At 39.1% G+C, this 21,792-nt stretch overlaps 1 protein-coding gene across 3 annotated transcripts; it reads right to left on the minus strand.

Annotated features, from left to right (window-relative positions):
• Nucleotides 1-1,742: 1,742 nt before the first annotated feature.
• Nucleotides 1,743-18,345, minus strand: Mageb16 (MAGE family member B16). 3 transcript variants are annotated; one of them, XM_037199095.1, is made up of 3 exons: nucleotides 18,230-18,345; nucleotides 8,732-8,807; nucleotides 1,743-3,448 (listed from the first exon to the last, which is right to left on the minus strand). In XM_037199095.1, the coding sequence occupies exon 3, from the start codon at nucleotides 3,385-3,387 to the stop codon at nucleotides 2,179-2,181; it is 1,209 nt and encodes a 402-aa protein (XP_037054990.1). In that variant the 5' UTR covers nucleotides 3,388-3,448; nucleotides 8,732-8,807; nucleotides 18,230-18,345; the 3' UTR covers nucleotides 1,743-2,178. The 3 variants fall into 3 exon arrangements, with proteins under 3 accessions (XP_037054990.1, XP_037054991.1, XP_037054989.1); XM_037199096.1 differs by lacking the exon at nucleotides 18,230-18,345 and adding an exon at nucleotides 15,549-15,642; XM_037199094.1 differs by lacking the exon at nucleotides 18,230-18,345 and adding an exon at nucleotides 14,985-15,100.
• Between the last annotated feature and the right edge of the window lie 3,447 nt (nucleotides 18,346-21,792).

Raw genomic sequence — 21,792 nt, forward strand, 5'->3', positions numbered from 1 at the left:
AATATGAGAAACCCCAGGGAAAAATGAAGCAAGAAACAGAAGACTGGATAGTAGTATAGAAATGGATCTAGAAGAATTAATGTCAGAGGTTCAGTCTCAGCCATTTCATACACCAAGCTATTTGAGTATTAGGTTTTTCATTTGAAGGGAAATTTGATAAGTTCTGACTTGTTTTGAATTTAAAATGTCACCTGTGTTGTGTTTTGAGTATTTGTTTAGTGACACTCTTTTGAAAAGCCATGAAACCATTCAGAAGTGAGACCTGGCTGGCAGAAGCAGAGTCCTTTTTTAGGTTATAGTCTGTCAATGGTACTGGTATGGCTCTTAGCTTTCTGGTCAGACATAATGTGAACAGTGGCTGCCTCATGTTCCTGCCACTATGGACAGAGTGACTCCACTATGCCTTTCTTACTACAATGGATTGAAATCCTGTGTTGCTGTCATATTCAGTCACACTGTTGAAAAAGTAGCTAATATAAGTGTTATCATATAAGATTACTTGTAAGAGGCATTATGAAAGCCTCCGAGTGCTTGATATACAAGTATTTAGTTAATTGGAGGTATTACTATAATTATTCTGATCAGTGACTCTACCAGTCTATCTTATATAAATTTTAAAGTAATCACAAATCCCACAGAACATGAAGTTCCATAAGAAATGGAACTTTGCCAGGCAGTGATGGTACATGCCTTTAATCCAAATACCTGGGAGGCAGAGGCAGGCAAGTCTCTTTGAGTTCGAGGCCAGCCTGGTCTATAAAGTGAGTTCCAGGATAACCAGAGCTGTTACACAGAGAAATCCTGCCTTGAAAAACAAACAAAAAAACCCCAAAGAAACAAACAATACCCCTCCCACCCCCCAAAAGAAAAGTAACTTCATATGAAGTAAAACAAGAGTTAAGTAAACCCCAGTAATTTTCCCCTAAGGAGATTTGATTTTTTTTAAAAATGGGAAGTAGGTTTTTCAGTGATGTAAAAATTCCTTCAGCTTTTGACAAGGACCAACTCATGTTCATCTAATTCAGCAATAATCTCACTGCTTATATCTTTATTAAAAATTTAAGCATGTGTTAGTATATACAATTCAAATCATATTAAAGATAATCTATTTAAAACCTTTCCTAAATGGAATATTTTCTAACTTCACCAGCCCTGGGCAATGAATGTCAACCTGGTGGCTTCTGAGTCTCACTGTTAACTATCAAAAACATCTTTTAAGATTATTTGCAATTAAAACCTTAAGTTTATGATCAACATTCAACTGCACAGTGGTGGGGTCAGAGATGGACAATTTCTACTCTGCATGAAAAGCGGGTCTATAATGATCAAAATCACAAAGCAACTAGTAAAGAGTTTTGCATTAAACTTTTGGATGTCAGCTTTGAGGTGTATCATGTGCAGGTCTCACTACACATCAATTCTCTCCACCTCAAAATTTAACTTAAAGTTAACACTCTGAAGAAGTTCATCTTACCACAGCCATTTTTTTCTCCTTCAGGACATTTATAGTTAACAGGATCATAAGGATCAATTTACCTGAAAACTCTTTCATTTGTCTTTAACCTATTAGAAGATATATTACCATAATGAATACATTTATAAGGGAAGGGAATACATGTTGTTTAATGTAGCATCCTAGTAAAGTAAAATAAATACTGAAAAATAATAGATGCTCAAATAAATTTTGGGTAATAAAAGAGACTGTAAAGATGAGGTAAATTTCTTGAATTTTATTACTCATGGCAACTATAACATAAAACAACTCCACATATACCATATAATTTTACTGAGAAATGGAATGTTACAAAGAAAACATCAGCACAACACTGTTTAAAAGGTAGAAGCTTAGCAAAAGTATGTTTTACTATTCCAGGAAATTATACAAATAGATGAGATTATTTCACAATTAGTTTTATTCCATGGCAAAGCTCTTATTACTAAATTTATGAATGGCATTAAGTGGAGATTTTTGGAGCTAAACAACAACGCTACTAAGTGCAACAATGTTCAAATAAAAAGGCCAAAAAGTGAAAGAAAAAAATGGCACGGTACACATACAAATTAGAACTATGCAGATAATATTCTCCCTTCTCTCTGTATCAAACTAGGACCTATATTTTCTCCTCAACTCTACAAACTCTCTGCAAATTATACAGGAGTAATTTATCTCTGATTGTACTAGATATGAGGGAAGCTGCTGCCCATGGCACTAGAACTTGCACCAGAACTAGATCTCGGGCCAGCACTGTTTAAAATCATGGTAAGGGTTCTCTCTTCTTCTTCTATCAGAGCCTCTTCATACTGAGACTGGAATGCAGTAGGGTCTGTCCCATGAACCTTGGCCACAAACTCTAACACTTTCATCTTACTAGTTTCAAATCGAGCCCGGGGACCCCACACATATTCATACTGTACAGGATTGCTATTGGCTACTGGCTGGTACACCAGGTACTGCTCCTTCACAAACTCATCGGTTATCAGCTTCCTAGGGTCACCAAAGACGAAATGATTCATCCCAGAATAGATCCCCATTGGATTCAACACTTCCCAAATCTCGTCTTCAGTGGCACGGTTGCCTTTCATGAATACTACCCCTAGGATGAGTATCAGGAAACCAGTCTTAGGAAAGCTATACTCATCACTACGCATCCCATCATAGGTGAGACCTAGTTTGATAAAGAGAGCATAGCAGTGGTTGACAGGGTCTACTTCCTTTACATCCAAACCAAAGACCATTTCCATGCGTTCAGCAGCTCTCATGAGGATTTCATGGTAACGATATTGATCCTCTCTTACAATGAGTCTCAATATATCAGTCATGCTCATTATCTCTCTCATCTGATACTTGTATAGCATGTAATTCACCAAGAAATCAACTTTATTATCAACACTCATCATAGGTACATTCATGGTATTTTGCTGAAATGTTGGATAGGTTGGATAGCCCTGCACTTGTTGGTTGCTAAGATTCGCACCTGAAGAGGCACAGGGACTCTGAAGACCCCTAGAAGTACTGGGTGTCTCATCTGCAGGATCATTCTGGTAGCTAGCCATCAGAGAATGAGAGGAGGTACATGGCTCCTCCGCATCCCTGGTGACCTGTGTAATATTTAGGCCCTGAGTCTGCTTACAGGGCTGAGACTTCAGACTACTAGCCATAAGATGAGAGGAGGAACATGGTTCCTCCATATCATTAGAGACGGCTGCAACCTGTAGGCCCTGGGTCTCCTCACAAGTTTGGCCCTTCAGACTACTAGCCATAAGATGAGAGGAGGTACATGGCTCCTCCATATCGCTGGAGACTGCTGCAACCTGTAGGCCCTGGGTCTCATCACAGGTCTGGCCTTGGTCAGCTGCACATTCTGGATTCTTTTGACGTTGAGACATGGTGACTCTGGTGACGAGAAGTAGCTAAGCGTGTGGACAGGAAGGCAGCAATGAGGAATCACTGTTTGAAAGAAAAAGAGAGGATGTGAGGTAATCAGCTAGTAAAATCAATTATAGTAACTGTGATAAAAGCCACTTCCAATGGACTTCTGAAAAATCATGATGATTCTGTACACTGTAAATATGTATTGTTTTCATTGATAATAAAAAGCTGATTGGTAAGTAGCTAGACAGGAAGGATAGGTGGGACAGCCGGACACAGAGGAGTCTGGGAACAAAAAAGGCAGAGTCAAAGGAGTCACCAGCCAGACACAGAGGGAGCAGGAGATGAATGAGCCATGCTAATAAAGGTACCACCATGTGGCAGGGTGTAAATAAGGAATATGGATTAACTTATATTTAAGAGCTAGTTAGTAATAAGTCTGAGATATTGGCAGAGCATTTACAATTAACATAAGCCTCTGTATGGTAATTTGTAAGTGGCTGCTGCAGCAGGAAAACTCCGTCCACATATGGTACCCAAATGTTCAGCAAAAATTTCCACATAAAACCTGGGAAAGCTTTTATTAAAAAAAAAAGAATTCTAAACACACAGAGGAACAGAGCCAAGTGCGGTTCCTTGGTAACCATCTTTTCTTGGGTAGGCTGTTTGCTAGTTGCAAGCAGAGGCAAGGCTCCTTTAAAAGACGGCTTCCTGTCTCAGTGCTAGTGGCAATAAATGGCATGGCTCTTTTGAGAGGCCCTGCTACCAAACTTTTGGATGGGGTTCGTGGCATGATGCTCAGACCCAGACGCTCCCCAGAGTTGGGGCTGTGAACGTGGCTTTCACCAGTGCCTCCACCATAAAGCTGGTCTCTCAGGGTACCAGGTGGGGCACAGCCAGCCACCAGGGCAGTGGTAAAGGTCCTAGCCATGTCACTTAACAGTTTAAAGACTCATGTGGTCAGAAAAAGCTATATTCAATAAAGACCGATTCAGATGAAAAAAAAAAAACAACCTCTAAATGAGTTACAATATGTTTAAAAATATACATAGGCTCAGGAGAGAAAAGAGAAGGTATAGACAGTCATAAAAAGAAACATATAGTTTTAAAATATTAAAGTCTTTAAAGGGAGTAAAGTAATAAAAAAAAGCCACATAAAAATGGAAAATACAGAGAGAGTCTAGCTCCTGTATGTTATTGTGTTGTCTTTGATTTTTTTTTTTGGCTGCTAAGAGACATTGGATTATGGGAAGTACTGGTTTAAACCAACCTATATATTTTAAAAGCATCTTGACTTCAAAATTTAAGTCAAAAGATAAGTTACTTTGGGAGAGAGGTTATGATTTTGTTTTGACAGGAAATGAGAAGCTATGGATTCATTGAAGGTTAAGGAAAATCAGGTTTGATTGAGAAAGGCCCCTGAAAATCCTGGCTATAAACATAAAAAAATAAACCCAAAAGAACTACAAGACAAGACACATGATATATATTTTACCTGCTCAAACATAAAACAAAAAAAAAGTATCTTTGGCTGATTTATGTACAATAGACAGTCCATACTTGTATTAATGTAGATATGTATGTTAACTTTAAATGTTTATGTATTTTCAGAGCAGTGGGACCAGACAACAATGACAATGGATGGCCCAGTTGATCCAGGATCCAAAACAGCTTCAAGGCTGCTCTACTGAGATGATCCAGCCTCCCAGAATACTACAGCCAAGACTTAACAATTTTTCAGGGTCTTAAATTTTCTCAGGGTCCCCCAAAGATTACCAGTGCCCCCAATCAGCAGAAAGTAGTTTAGAAAACTATGCCCACATTTCTCCAAAATGGGTTATAGATATTTATTATTAGTTGAGGGTTGGTTACAAGTTGTTATGGATAATGGTCAGGAAAAAAAGCTAAACAAAGGAGATTAGATTCAAGGATTTTTTCCTGAAAAGAAAAAGGGGGCTATAGAAATGATAGGGGAAATGGATAGATTAATCCCCCCAAAAAAACAATTAATCTTAAATATTTTACATTGGTATGAATTTTGGTTTACTGATACAAATTCAAAGTTATTTCTGTTATACTGTACATATGTTTCTACTCTTGTTTGGGGTATTATGCTTATGCATCTCATTTAGACATTTAATGTATAATTAAGAAATACAGATTAATAGTCATTCATAATATTCAAACTTATAGTCATGTTAGATATGTTTTCAAGGCCACACACCAGATATACTTAGGTAGATAGATGGTCTTCAAACACTTCAAAGATCTACAGAATATGGCATTTTAATGTTTAATAACCTAAGGCTTTTCATGACAGTGAGACACACCTGTTCCTGGCAGCATCAACTACTTTAAAGAAGATGATGGACACTGAAAAAACTCCATATGGAGTTTATTTTCTTTATGGCAAAAGCTGGCTAGCCATATGAGCAAAGAAACTGCCCTTGCCTCAATTGCTGACAGTTACTGTTCAAACTGGACTAGCAAGATGCAAAAGAAAGTGACTACCAAACATTGCCGAGACAAGGTAGGATAGTTCTTCAAAATTTCCTGCTTCTGAAAAAAAGTCTTCCAGATATACTAGGTCTGTGGGCCAAAGACAGCAAGATATCCCTGTCATTAAGTAACATTTGACCTTCTGGGGTATTTGATGGAGTTGAAGAGTAGATAGTTATAGTTAAAGTTTTCCTTAGTTAGGATAGAAAGTAAATTAGGTACAAAACTTTAGACTCACCAAGACAGAATAGATAATTGAGTATTTTTTCTAATTTTGTCAAATACAAGTGGACTGGATATTGTAACTATAATATAAATAACTGTTTTTGTTGTATATAATTTTACTATGTTAAAGTTAAAACCTTCCTTTTTAATTAGACAAAAAGGGGAAAATGCTGTGGAATATTCCTTCTGTACACTGTAAATATGTATTGCTCTTATTGATAATAAAAAGCTGACTGGCTGGTAGCTAGACAAGAAGTATAGGTGGGATAGCCAGACAGAGGAGGCTGGGAACAAGAAGGGTAGAGTCAGAGGAGTTGTCAGCCAGATGCAGAGGGAGCAGGGGATGAATATTAGCCATACTAATGAAGGTACTGACATGTGGCAGAGCATAAATAAGGTATATAGGTTAACTTAAAATATAAGAGCTAGTTAGTAATAAGTCTGAGCTATTGGGAGAGCATTTATAATTAATATAAGCCTCTGTGTGGTAATTTGGAAGCAGCTGCTGGGACAGGAATACTCTGCTTACATCATGTGATAAAGTTTCACAGGAAAAAACTGGTAGGGGAAAATAAAGAGACCCCGAGTGCTAGCCAACACAACATGAAAGTTAACAGGGTTCATAGTAAACATATATTTGGCTCTGTAGTTCCCACTTATTTTCTAAATGAAATAAAGGTCTACAATCTCCATAAGTATGATCAACATGGAATCTGATGCCACATTCTGTGCCATAACAAAAACTACCCCCTCAAAGGTGGGTATGAAGTCCTACTTGTAGTTGAGGAATTATAGGCAACTGATAGCTACTGGTATTGAAGAGTCTGTTTTCTTTAAGGGTATATAGTACTCTGGTAGGTTGACCATAATCCCATGGATGGCCACATACCCTCAAAACTACATGGTGGCACAAATAGTACTTAATTAGTTAAAAATAAAAGAGTACACAAAGTTGGATAGGGAGCTAAGGGGGTTGGATCAAAATTCAGTCAAATTTAAAAAAAATTAAAACCTGTTTCCTTAAGACAAAAACCATAACCTTTTGGAAATTTAAGAGTAAAATGGGAAGCTCCCTGTAATTTGGAAATTCTTTGGGTCAAAGGCAGAAACAAAACTCCACAGAATTTTTGTTTGGTATGATTATCCCCTCAATAGTCAAGGAGACTTACTTAGAACCAAATAGGCTTATCTCCTCCATTGGAAGCTTATCTATGTCAGAAGATTACTACCACCTCTCTCAGAGGTACATGAAGTAAGCTGCTCATGTACTATCCTATTTGAATTATCTAAAGGAATGAATAGAGTATCAGGGCAGTTAATTTGTTATCATTTCTATACTTAACTGTATGGGGCACTCATTGTTAACTTGATGTGTGTCTGTGTGTATATATATAGAGAGAGATCCTTCCGTTTTGTTAAACTGATATTTCATCATACTAAATACTTGTGTCCCTATTATCACAAAGGAGGAACTTAAAGACATTCAATTCATCCATTTTCCCTTTACAATTTATCAACTATGGTGGGAAAGAATGCTGTTGAGATCACTCTGTTCTTGAGCATAGGTTCCTATCTTCCTCACTAATTGTCCTTTCTTTAAACAATGTAAGTGTCTGGGATCTGATATAATTTGCTTAAATCAACAGGAACAGGAAATCACTATACATCACAGCCTGGCAGTCTTTCCCAGTGCCTATTCAATCTCACAGGGAAACTATATAGGGCTCTGTTAATCCAGATATCCTGAGATGAATGATTCCTTGAGGCCGTTAGTCAAGGGTTTTGTTTGGAGTGTGGATTGAGCCACACTTTCTGCATTTTGATAGCTACTGTTTCAATTCCCTACCAGAATCAGTTCTCATCAACTCAGACAACTGTAGGGAAGGGTATGAGAAATTTGTCTGCCAAAACACAGCTTACCTCTGTGACAACAGAGGATCCATTTCTTGGAGACCTATGAACTTGGAAGGGTAGATCCCTCAGCCTTCTTTCAGGGTCCTGCCTTTGAATTTGGTAGGATTTGGGACATTTTATGCTACTTGATGTGACAGAGGTCTATAACAACAAAACTCTCTCCTTCCTAAAATGCCAATTAGGAAGAGGAGGAATACTTATCCAAACCTAAGGTCCCCTAGACTAACAACAACATTGGAGTTTTGTTTCGTCTCTTCTATCCTAGTATGGGCAATAGCCTCAATCTCATCTGTGTTTCAGTCTGGACACAGTGCTAACAGTGCTGTGTATACATTTTTACCTTAATCTGGGGCTGCCATTAGAACAAATAAATTTATTTTTTGAGTCAGGAAAATGAAAAGAGTAATGAAATCCCAAGTATCACTTCAAGAGTTCAAAATTTGAAGACCAGAGTAGAACACTTGCAGATAGTAACTGTAATAAAATGAATGGTCTTCAATCTTTATTCAATGCCTACACATCAGTTACTAGCACTGCATAAGACTCCTGGCCCTTGATAGTCTGTTTTTTTTTTTCTTATACTAACTACCCAACTATTAAGAGCACAAAAGAAAGTTAAAAAATGGGTCCTTCCCATGTACTCCCCAGCATCCAAGTTCTAACATTATAGGTAGACATTGTGGAGCCACATGTTTCCCCAATTGCTGACTCAGAATGGCCTACCTTAATTCCTGAAAGTACCTTCGAATCTTCTCTCAAATTTCCTGGCTTCAGTGTTTTAGATCAAAGGTCACAGCTTCTGAAAAGAAAAGAAAGTGATGGCATAAAGGATATGTCTCGTGGATAACCCTTCCAGAGTCCTCCCAGGCCTGAGCAAGGAGCCAGAGAAGAGCATCCTGATAAGCCTTTATTCTGGGGAATGTAGTCCATGTGGCTTTCTATCTTTCGAAGGGAGGTTCCTTGAATACTCACATGTTCTTGGGTACTTAGTCTAGAATTAATAATCTCAGTACAAAGTATCCTTCCAAATAAATGTCATAAAATTGTTGTCCCAGTTTGCTTCTCCAGGAGCTATGACCAAAAAACAACTTAAGGGAAAAGAGTTTATTTCACCTCACAAATTATAGCCTATCACAAAGGAAGTCAGAACAAAAACTCAAGAATCTGGAGGCAGAACCTGAAGCAGAGACTATGGAGGAATGCTGCATATTGGCTTTCTTCCACTGGCCTTTTGGTGGTATGAATAAGAATGCTCCCACCCTACAGGCTCATATATTTCCCTGCTTAGTCACCAGAGTGACACTGTTTGAAAGAATTAAAAAGATTAGGAGGTGTGGCCTTGTTAGAAGAAATGTGCCACTAGGGGTGGGCTTTGAGATTTCAAAAGCCCATGCCAAGCTCAGAGTCTCTCCTCTGCCTATGGATCAGGATGTAGTTCTCAGGTACTTCTCCAGCACCTGCCTACATGCTGCCATAATTCCCACCATGATAATACTAGATTAAACCTTTGAAACTGTAAGCAAGCCCCAGATTAAACACTTTGTCTTATATGACTGTCTTGGTCATGGTGTCTCTTCACAGCAACAGAATAATGACTAAGACAGAAGTTGGTACTGGAGAATGGGGTATTGTGACAGTCAAGCCCATGCTGCTTGTTGGCAAAATGTGGACTTTGGACTAGGAAAGCACTTGAACACTTTAAAGGGGGCTTAATGGACCATACTAGTAGGCTCATGGGAGACAGAGGTGCTTAGAGCAATGTAGATTATGATGGCTTACCTCAAGAGGTTTCAGAGGGGAAATATAGTACCTTGAAACCATTTCTGTGATATTTTGGCAAAGAATGTAGCTACATTTCATCCTTGTCCTAAAAAATCTGCCTGGGGCTAAATTAAAGAATTTTGGGTTAATGGCTCTGGCAAAAGTGATTTTAAGACAGCCTAGTATTAACTCAGTCCTATGGATATTATCACTCTTATGCAGATATATAATGAAAAAGATATATAATGAAAAGGAGCAAGCTGGACAAAAGAGAAATACAAAATGCATAATTTGAGAAGAAAAAAAGCACCAGGAAGTATAATGGAGCCACGTTGGACTCAAGGAAATGATTAAAAAAAAAAAAAAAAACTAAAGAAAAGGAAAAGCCTTATGCTAAATGAAATAAAGGGAATGGTGGCTTCAGGGCAAAATCACAAGCAGCTAAGCTTCCTGCTTGTGAAAAGGATTTAGAATCTTTTTTTTTTTTTTTTTGGTTTTTTTGAGACAGGGTTTCTCTGTGTAGTTTTGGTGCCTGTCCTGGAACTCACTCTGTGGACCAGGCTGGCCTCAAACTCACAGAGATCCACCTGGCTCTGCCTCCCGAGTGCTGGGATTAAAGGCATTCACTACCACTGCCCTGCATGTGAAAAAGATTTAAAGAAAAGCTTGCCACCACCGCCCAGCAAGTGAAAAGGATTTAAAGAAAAGCTTGCCACCACCACCCAGCAAGTGAAAAGGATTTAAAGAAAAGCTTGCCACCACCACCCAGCAAGTGAAAAGGATTTAAAGAAAGACTTATGTAGGGAAGGCAACCATCAACAACACAAAGTTGATGCAAATGTTACTGAAGGAGGGAGCCAAATTCCAACCCCAGTAACAGCAGAACTTGGCAGCTTTAGCCATGTGGTTCTGGTTTTAGAGTCAAGGACAGAAGAAAGGGGTTGTGGCATATTCCTCCTCAGCTAAGAAAAGCCACTGAAGCAAATCCACCCTTGACACATCAAAGGTGTCTTGCATGGAGGCCCTGAGAGGCCATTATGTGAAGCTGTGAACGTAAAGCCTGGACTGTGTTGGAGACCCCAAGATGTTGGAAATGCCAGAGTCGTGAGATACCTGCCAAGGAAAGCTGCAGGCCAGGTGTGGAATAAGCCTAAGAGAGAGTGGTATGCTGCAATCAACAAAGTTGAAATGAGGTGGAGACCTGGAGAGTGCTATGACATCAGACAAGGAGATCCAGAATTTGGAGTTTACCCTGCTGGTTTTCCATTCTTGCTTTGGTCCAGTGTTTCCTCACAGTATTGGCTGGTTTTGTGTGTCAACTTGACACAAGCTAGAGTCATCAGAGGAGGGAGTCTCAGCTGAGGAAATGCCTCCCTGAGATCCAGCTGTAAGGCATTTTCTTATATTGTGATCAATGGGGGAGGGCCCAGCCCATGGAGGGTGGTGCCATACCTGTGCTGCTGATCCTGGGTTGTATAAGAAGGTAGGCTGAGCAAGCCATGTGAAGCAAGCCAGTAAGCAGCTCCCTTTCCATGGCCTCTGCATCAGCACCTGCTTCCAGGATCCTGCCCCGTTTTGAGTTCCTGTTCTGACTTCCTTCTGTGACGAACAGCAATGCTGAAGTGTAATCCTAATAAATAATAAGCAGCTTCCTCCCCAACTTGCTTTTTGGTCATGGTGTTTTGTCACAGCAATAGAAACCCTAACTAAGACACTCACTGTGTTCTCTTTCTCTTAGAATGATAATGTATTGCTTTTCTCCCTTGGTATTCCTACTAGTGCCACTTTCTTAAACCGTAATTCTCAACTGCATTCTGTCAATCCTTATCAACACAATGTACCACTCAGACCTTACCAAAGTGGCTTCTTTTTAGAGCAGAGACCATCACAGAAATCTCCAACTAGTCAAAATACAGGAAAAAGCTCACAGTGTCATATCCAGCCCCAACTGATATATCTATAATGTAACCACTACACTTAAGCCTCAGGGTACTTGGAAGGGGAGGAAAGGAACAATTGTGACAGGCAAAGGCAGGAGGACTGTCAAAATTAGCCTGATCTACAGAGCCAGATCCAGGCAATCCTAAGCTACAAGGTGGGATCCTGTCTCAAAATCCAAAACAACCTATTCCTATTTGAAGAGCTATTGGTAAGAAATGCCAACTGGAAATGGGAGAGTCACTTTTCTTCAGAGATGTGGGGCCCAAGAAACTCCACTAGATGGTCCCACATTCATGCACACATGGGTGGCATGAAATGGACGCTGGCTATTAAAGAGAGGGAGGGATGTTATGTAACAAGCAGCTGGGAGGACAGAGTTAGACGGTAAGTCCCTATTGTTGAAAACTCATGCACTTCACAAACAGGAGCCAGAGATCCCTTAGCTGGAACTGACCTGAATGCCTCTTTCCTGAGGAGCAGATTTCAAATTACCAGAAGGCACCTTGCAATCTTCCAAAGGGGAGAAGCAAACAACAGTCCTACCCAGCTTTGATGGCTATGAACCATAACAAGCATGGCATGATAACCCTAAGGGCGCAGTAGTGGAACACATACCTTGGCAGTAACAAATAGCTTTCTAATTGGACTTAAGACCTACCCCAAAGAGGAAAGCCATGCCTGGTCCTGGAAACTTAGCTAACTCCCCAGTGATAGTAATGTCATCAATATTGGAGAACATACAACCACTAGTTTACTAAACTAACACAATCTCTAACAATCTAAACATTTGTCCTTCTACCCACTGATACTAGTAGTCTTCACTCCTCAACAAGAAAACTTCTTACTGTAATAGATGGAGAACACTACAGAAAACCCCATTCAATGAAAATGCAGAGCTATGGAGCTCAGTCCCAATATATACATCTACAAAACACTCCTGTGCCTAAGGCTTAGGGAACAATGTGGAGGAGGGGAAACAAATGTTTTAAGAGCTAGAAGATCAGGGAGTTTTCTGTGGAATGTCTCCTAGTAATGTCAGAAACCTACAAATTGTCACCAACATGACTGTTCAAACATGAGCTAAATAAGGATGACACAAAAAGACAAGCCAAAGTGGATGGGGGGAAAGTCCATGGCACCACCAAATTACACAAGGAACTACAGGCAATGAAGAAATGATGAGAGCAAGAGAAAAATAATTCCCCAGGGCAGAGCATATTAATTGGTTATTCAATACCAAATGGTCATCCCTGAAAACATACTAGTAACACTGAATAACATTATAAAGACTGAATAGGTTATATGTTGGAGTAGATATGTAAATACATATATGCATACAATAATTAACAAAAAAAGAGGCCATGAATTTGAAAGAGAACAAGTAGGGTTATATGGGAGAGTTTGAAGGGAGAAAAAGGAGGGAGAAATGTTGTAATTATATTATTATGTCAAAAAATTACAAAGCACAACAAAAAATAGGTTGGGAGGGGAAAAGGGGTGGTGGGATATGGGAGGGATTAAGGGAGGCAGATTTGATCCAAACATATTTTGTCCATCTATGCATGGTAAACAAATATTAAAAAGTAACCAACATCCAAAATATCTGCTCCCAACCCCCAGACCATATTTCTCTTAGAAACCCATGCTGGAGTGATGATTCAGTGGTTAATTAGAGTAGTTTGTTCCTAACACCCTTACCAGGTGTTTCACAATCTTCCTGTAACTCTAGCTCCAGGAGATCTGACACCCCTCTTCTGGTATTTGCTAGTACTTGCCTCACACATCCATCCATATGTAGGTAAATACATACATATAAAGGCACACATAATTAAAAATAAAACAAATCTCTTTTTAATTAAAAGATATAACCCTCACAGAGACACATGCAAGCAAAACACCAATGAACACTAAAATAAAGTCATTTAAAGTGATAAGTTTTAGGCTTCCTGAAGGTCTCTCTGCCATGGCAATAAACCGAATCAGAAAAAGCCCAGGTTTAATGAGTAAAACATTCCCCAGCGATTCCAAGACCCACAGAGAGAAGACAGGGACTCCAGTTGTTGGGAGTCTTATATATCCCCTGTGGGAGTCTTCCTGAGCCTGTGGGAGGAGCTGTGTAGTAGGGCGGGCTTGGGGAGGAGCTGTGTTTGGCGGGCTTTTAAAAGGGCGAGCTTGGGGAGGAGCTGTTGTTTGGCGGGCTTTTAAAAGGGCGAGCTTGGGGAGGAGCTGTGTTTGGCGGGCTTTGAAAGGGCGAGCTTGGGGAGGAGCTGTGTTTGGCGGGCTTTTAAAAGGGCGAGCTTGGGGAGGAGCTGTGTTTGGCGGGCTTTGAAAGGGCAAGCTTGGGGAGGAGCTGTGTTTGGCGGGCTTTGAAAGGGCGAGCTTGGGGAGGAGCTGTGTTTGGCGGGCTTTTAAAAGGGCGGGCTTGGGGAAGAGCTGTTGTTTGGCGGGCTTTGAAAGGGCCGGCTTTTGAATGGGGGGGAGGGGGGGAAGGCAGCAAAAGAGATGGAGAAGGGAGCCCAGGTGGATTTTCCAACACACGCCTTCCAAACATTCCAGAATCTTTGTGTATAGAGGTGCAAGGGGTTTGAGGTGGAGCTCCCACCCAAACATAAAAAAATAAAAAAAGAAACCCTAGGATGTCATTTGGCGACATTTTGTGCACTGAACTTCCCAACCAGAACATACTATGGCAACTTCCAGCAGACAACAGAAAATATTCCCTTTAGACCAGTACCTTGACTTGTATAAGTCCTAAACCTCCTATATTCCCTGTGTGTACACATTACTGTCGCCATCAGACTAAGACCTCCCTTTTCCCACAGTGCATCCTCTCCCCAACTCAGAGTCCACCCTGGGCCTCACCGTTATTGTACAGAAGCCGATTCCTTAATCCTTCCTGAGCAGAAGATTTCTAAGGATGCCTCCCATGTTCAAGGCAAGGCCTTTGAGTGAAATCCTGCCTCTAAAGTTGTATAAAGTTTACTGCAGCCCAGACCAGGTCCAGATTCCTGCCGTGAGGCTCTCTGTCAATTTTGTATAATCCCCTACATCCTTATTTAGAATCTTTTTTTTTTCTTTTTTTTTTTTTTTTTTTTTTTGGTTTTTCGAGACAGGGTTTCTCTGTGTAGGTTTGGTGCCTGTCCTGGAACTTGATCTGTAGCCCAGGCTGGCCTGGAACTCAGAGATCGACCTGCCTCTGCCTCCCAAGAGCTGGGACTAAAGGCGTGCACCACCGCCGCCCGGCTAGAATCATATTTTTAAAAATCATCAGTACCTGGGACACTGCTTCTTCTCTCCTCCATCTTTACTGTACGCCAGTTTCAGCTGCTTCTGAACAAAGCTATCCTTTACAGGTTTTCCCACTTTGTAACGTCACTTCCAGTACGTGGTTTTCCACGGGCTGCAGCAGTAAGACACTGCGCATGCGCCTAGGTTCCTTACCAGAAGTTCCTTTTTTTTTTTTCCCCTTCTGCCTTATCCCACGGGGTTCTAAAAGCCCTAGGATTTTACTTCTGTGTAGCTGGGATCTGGCCTCTCATGTCAGTATACCTGAAAGGCTATTAGGGTTCAAGAGTCATTCTGTAGTAACTTACAAAGGAGACACAGCCATAGTAAGTCACTGGCAGATTCTTTGTAAGTTTTTGTTTTTTTTTTTTGTTTTTTTTTGTTTGAGACGGGGTTTCTCAGTATAGTTTTTGGGACCTGTCCTGGAACTCACTCTGTAGCCCAGGCTGGCCTGGAACTCAGAGATCGACCTGCCTCTGCCTCCCAAGAGCTGGGACTAAAGGCGTGCACCACCGCCGCCCGGCTAAATCATATTTTTAAAAATCATCAGTACCTGGGACACTGCTTCTTCTCTCCTCCATCTTTACTGTACGCCAGTTTCAGCTGCTTCTGAACAAGGCTTTCCTTTACAGCTTTTCCCACTTTGTAACGTCACTTCCAGTACGTGGTTTTCCACGGGCTGCAGCAGTAAGACACTGCGCATGCGCCTAGATTCCTTACCAGAAGTTCCTTTTTTTTTTCCCCTTCTGCCTTATCCCACGGGGTTCTAAAAGCCCTAGGATTTTACTTCTGTGTAGCTGGGATCTGGCCTCTCATGTCAATATACCTGAAAGGCTGTTAGGGTTCAAGATCCATTCTATAGTAACTTACAAAGAGACACAGCCATGGTAAGTCACTGGCAGATTCTTTGTAAGTCGTGTCCCCTCCCACCCCCAGACAGGGTTTCTCATTGTAGCTTTGGAGCCTTCCTGCATCTCGCTCTCTAGACCAGGCTGGCCTGGAACTCACAGAGATCTGCCTGGCTCTGCCTCCTGAGTGCTGGCTGGGATTAAAGGCGTGCGCCACTGCCGCCTGGCTCTTTGTAAATTTTTATTCAATAATGATGATCTCTTCAGTTCTCATTCTTCAGGATTCTTCCTTGTGGCTCTTTTAAATTCCGGTTAGGGATTCCTGGGAAATGCAATCTTTCCCTTCTAGTAAATTTTTGACTATTTTACTTACTGCATCATTTCAGATATTGTATTGTCTTTCTTTTTCAGCCTTGATTTGAGATGGGGTAGAAAAAATACCCAGACAGGTACCATGATACTTGTGGAGTATCATTACAAAACATGTTGATATATTTATTCTCTTCATCTTCCAGATTTATCCTCTTATACAAACTTTATTATAAAGATACTTTCTACAGGTTAAAGACTGATATTATGATTTTATGAGGTCCCATTGTCTACATCTACAAAACATTCCTGCACCTAAGGCTTAGGGAACAATGTGGAGGAGGGGAAACAAATGTTTTAAGAGCTAGAAGATCAGGGAGTTTTCTGTGGAATGTCTCCTAGTAATGTCAGAAACCTACAAATTGTCACCAACATGACTGTTCAAACATGAGCTAAATAAGGATGACACAAAAAGACAAGCCAAAGTGGATGGGGGAAAAGTCCATGGCACCACCAAATTACACAAGGAACTACAGGCAATGAAGAAATGATGAGAGCAAGAGAAAAATAATTCCCCAGGGCAGAGCATATTAATTGGTTATTCAATACCAAATGGTCATCCCTGAAAACATACTAGTAACACTGAATAACATTATAAAGACTGAATAGGTTATATGTTGGAGTAGATATGTAAATACATATATGCATACAATAATTAACAAAAAAAGAGGCCATGAATTTGAAAGAGAACAAGTAGGGTTATATGGGAGAGTTTGAAGGGAGAAAAAGGAGGGAGAAATGTTGTAATTATATTATTATGTCAAAAAATTACAAAGCACAACAAAAAATAGGTTGGGAGGGGAAAAGGGGTGGTGGGATATGGGAGGGATTAAGGGGAGGCAGATTTGATCCAAACATATTTTGTCCATCTATGCATGGTAAACAAATATTAAAAAGTAACCAACATCCAAAATATCTGCTCCCAACCCCCAGACCATATTTCTCTAAGAAACCCTAGAAACCCATGCTGGAGTGATGATTCAGTGGTTAATTAGAGTAGTTTGTTCCTAACACCCTTACCAGGTGTTTCACAATCTTCCTGTAACTCTAGCTCCAGGAGATCTGACACCCCTCTTCTGGTATTTGCTAGTACTTGCCCTCACACATCCATCCATATGTATGTAAATACATACATATAAAGGCACACATAATTAAAAATGAAATAAATCTCTTTTTAATTAAAAGATACAAAAAAGGGACAAGAGAGATGGCTCAGTGTTTAAGAGCACTGGCTGTACTTCCAGACGACCCATATAGCAACTCAGAACTGTAACTATAGTTCTAGGTGATCTGACACCCTCAGAGACACATGCAAGCAAAACACCAATGAACATTAAAATGAATAAGTAAAATCACTTCAAGAAATAAAAAAGAAACCCTAGGATGTCATTTGGCGACATTTTGTGCACTGAACTTCCCAACCAGAACATACTATGGCAACTTCCAGCAGACAACAGAAAATATTCCCTTTAGACCAGTACCTTGACTTGTATAAGTCCTAAACCTCCTATATTCCCTGTGTGTACACATTACTGTCGCCATCAGACTAAGACCTCCCTTTTCCCACAGTGCATCCTCTCCCCAACTCAGAGTCCACCCTGGGCCTCACCGTTATTGTACAGAAGCCGATTCCTTAATCCTTCCTGAGCAGAAGATTTCTAAGGATGCCTCCCATGTTCAAGGCAAGGCCTTTGAGTGAAATCCTGCCTCTAAAGTTGTATAAAGTTTACTGCAGCCCAGACCAGGTCCAGATTCCTGCCGTGAGGCTCTCTGTTCAATTTTGTATAATCCCCTACATCCTTATTTAGAATCCTTATTTAGAATCTTTTTTTGTTTTGTTTTGTTTTTCGAGACAGGGTTTCTCTGTGTAGGTTTGGAGCCTGTCCTGGAACTTGATCTGTAGCCCAGGCTGGCCTGGAACTCAGAGATCGACCTGCCTCTGCCTCCCATGAGCTGGGACTAAAGGCGTGCACCACCGCCGCCCGGCTAGAATCATATTTTTAAAAATCATCAGTACCTGGGACACTGCTGCTTCTCTCCTCCATCTTTACTGTACGCCAGTTTCAGCTGCTTCTGAACAAAGCTATCCTTTACAGGTTTTCCCACTTTGTAACGTCACTTCCAGTACGTGGTTTTCCACGGGCTGCAGCAGTAAGACACTGCGCATGCGCCTAGGTTCCTTACCAGAAGTTCCTGTTTTTTTTTCCTTCTGCCTTATCACATGGGCAGGATTTTACTTCTGTGTAACTGGGATCTGGCCTCTCATGTCAGTATACCAGGAAGGCTGTTAGGGTTCAAGAGTCATTCTGTAGTAACTTACAAAGGAGACACAGCCATGGTAAGTCACTGGCAGATTCTTTTTAATTCCCCCCCCCTTCCCCCCCCCCCCCCAGACAGGGTTTCTCTGTGTAGTTTTGGTGCCTTTTCTGCATCTCGCTCTCTAGACCAGGCTGGCCTGGAACTCACAGAGATTGGCCTGGCTCTGCCTCCTGAGTGCTGGCTGGGATTATAGGCGTGTGCTACTGCTGCTCTTTGTAAATTTTATTCAATAATGATGATCTCTTCAGTTCGCATTCTTCAGGATTCTTCCTTGTGGCTCTTTTAAATTCCGGTTAGGGATTCCTGAGAAATGCAATCTTTCCCTTCTAGTAAATTTTTGACTATTTTACTGCATCATTTCAGAAATTGTATTAAATGCCTTTTCTTCAGCCTTGATTTGAGATGGCGTAGAAAAAATACCTAGACAGTTACCATGATACTGGTGGAGTATCATTACAAAACATGTTAATGTATTTGTTCTCTTCATCTTCCAGATTTACCCTTTTATACACACTTTATTATAAAGATACTTTCTACAGGCTAAAGACTGATATTTTGATTTTATGAGGTCTTTTTTTTTTTGATTAAATGATTTCCTGTACATAGATGATCATCTTTGCATTACATATTTTATCTTGTTTTTATCATTCCACCAAATTATTCTCTTGTTCCTAGCATTCTGGCTATTTTCAAGTTCAGTTTTGAACAATATAACTAGTAATATACAACATTTTCCTTGTCCCTGTCTTCAGTGAACATCATGACATTTCATGTTTTTATGTCTTAATTATTTTGCTAGTAATTCCTTAAATTGAAGTATTAGAAAAAGTAGATTTCAACCTGAAGTAAAAACAGTTTATTACAATAATTATCACAATTAACCCAATGTTCCAGACACTCTTACATACTGTCATGAGTTATGGGTGTCATAACTAGTTCATTCTTCTTTTTGTAAAATTCAGTTACCATGCAGATGTGGGAGAGCATATAATTTGAGTATCAGATATTATATAATGGTTTATTCTGATCAGAATAAAGATGAAGACTAAATTTGAGGACATGAATAGATTAAATTGGAGAAGTTCATGAATTAAGGAAGAAAAATAATTCAAATGCTAATCAATTTATAGTAAAAATATTTTCTTTAGAGATTGGAGAAATGGTCCAGTGGTTAACACTTTTTCTCTTTTAGAGTACCTGAGTTTTGTTAACATCACCCACATAGTGGCCTACAACTATCTCTAAGCTTAGTTTTATAGAATTTGATGCCCCTTTAGGCTTTTGTAGGTCACTGAACTCACATTTGCATAGAAATAACAAACAGAAAACATTAATACACATAAAAATAAATAAATCTAAAAAACAGATCAAGGGAATAGACAACAAAACAAAATCCCACAATGACAGTCACACAGTATATAGAATTGTTTAAAATTTTTATATTAAAATTTAATAGTAGATTAATATGTATGCAGTCAATATTTATATTGAAAATTTTGTGATTATAGGGAATTAATAGAAAATAGACGTAATCAAAGAAAAAAGCAACACTATCATTAAAAAATATAATTTATATGCAGAAATTATACTAAAATCCATTAGTCATAAAAGCATTTTAATGGATATTGTGTATTAAATCTGTACACAGAATGTACTGTTTGCTTTAGCAATACAGAGGATAAAATTGAATTTATAAATGCATAAAAGGAATACTGCAGAACAAGTATAAGAACTCTGGAAAAATTATGTGGCTGCTATTCAAATTACTGGAGGCCTGACAAACTGGACAAATATTACAGATTCCTAGGACATTCAATGAACAAATTAAACTGGCCCAAATTTAATCTAGTGTTGACTATAAGATCAATATATGTGTTATTTGTGAATACTTGTGATTAGAAGCAGAATATGACTGAAAACCTCCATCATTCATAATACATAAACTTATTATAGGTTAATTTCAAACATAATTTTATGTTATTTCATCTGAAAATCTGAACCTTACATTAACAAAAGAAAATGCAACATTAAGAGGAAAAGTATTAACAAAAATCCAATAACCAGTATTTATTCATGTTTAAAATATATGCAATCAAATTAGATAGGGATATCTATGAAAAGCTATGTGAAATATATAATATGGAAATATTGAGTTGATTATTATTACTTCTTGTTAATAAATCAATCAAAGTACTACACAGAGCATAGGGAAATAATAGGGCGAACAAATGAAATGTGTCATGTTTGGAAACAACATTAACATATTTTATATATTTAAATGATGAAAATATATTCATGATAAACATTTAATGATGGGAAGCCCCTAAAATGTTGTTAAGTATAAGATTAATATGCAAGCACATACTTTTTGGGGGGCAACAAACAATATAAAAAACAATTAAATAAAATAACATGTATAACAAAACATCTGTTATTTTAAAAATATACTAGTATAATTTTAAAAGTATGTGAAAAATAATATGAAACTTCCCTAAAGAACAGAGATATAACTGAAGTGCTAACTAGAGGAATATTCAATATTAATTTCCAAGTTCAATTGTAAAAATATTGGAATCATTTCATCACAAATACAACTCTACAGGCTTTTTTGTGAATGTTTGTGTATATGACATGAATGAATAAGTTTACATAAGCTGAGTGTAAAATTTAAGTTAACTTGCAAATTGCCAATAATTGGCTTATTATACAAGATATTCAGAATTATTAAAAATTTATAGTAGTTTTGAGTTTGTAAATGCTGTTAGTATAGATACAGGTAAATTACCAGAAGACATGAAAGAAACTTGCAATAAATTCTCTTTCAGAGCCTCTGTAAAGATCCAATTCTACTAACATTTTTATTTTTTTAACCTCCAATTTACAGAACTCTGAGGGAATACATTTATATAGTTTTAGTCACCAAATTTTTATTTGTTATTTTTCTGCAGTCTGAGGGAACTAATTCATAGGAAGTAAGGTATTGTGTGCTTTAGTCTGGACATGGCCCAGAACTGCCTGAGCCCTAATGGCATAACAGCTGGGTTGGTAAACTCTTCTCTGTAGTCTTAATGGGATGGCTTGTGAGTTATCATTTTAGGATCATCATATTAACTGCCAGCTGTTTTCCATACTTTTACTTATCCTGCACTGAGGATGACACCTCCAACCAAAACCTTTAACTTCTTGGACCTTCAAAGAGAAAATGAGGGGTTTTAAGCACTATCCCTGTCATATGTTATTCGGTACCAAGAGCTTTATGAG

The sequence above is a fragment of the Peromyscus leucopus genome, chromosome X (assembly GCF_004664715.2).
Source record: "Peromyscus leucopus breed LL Stock chromosome X, UCI_PerLeu_2.1, whole genome shotgun sequence".
Lineage (NCBI taxonomy): Eukaryota > Metazoa > Chordata > Mammalia > Rodentia > Cricetidae > Peromyscus > Peromyscus leucopus.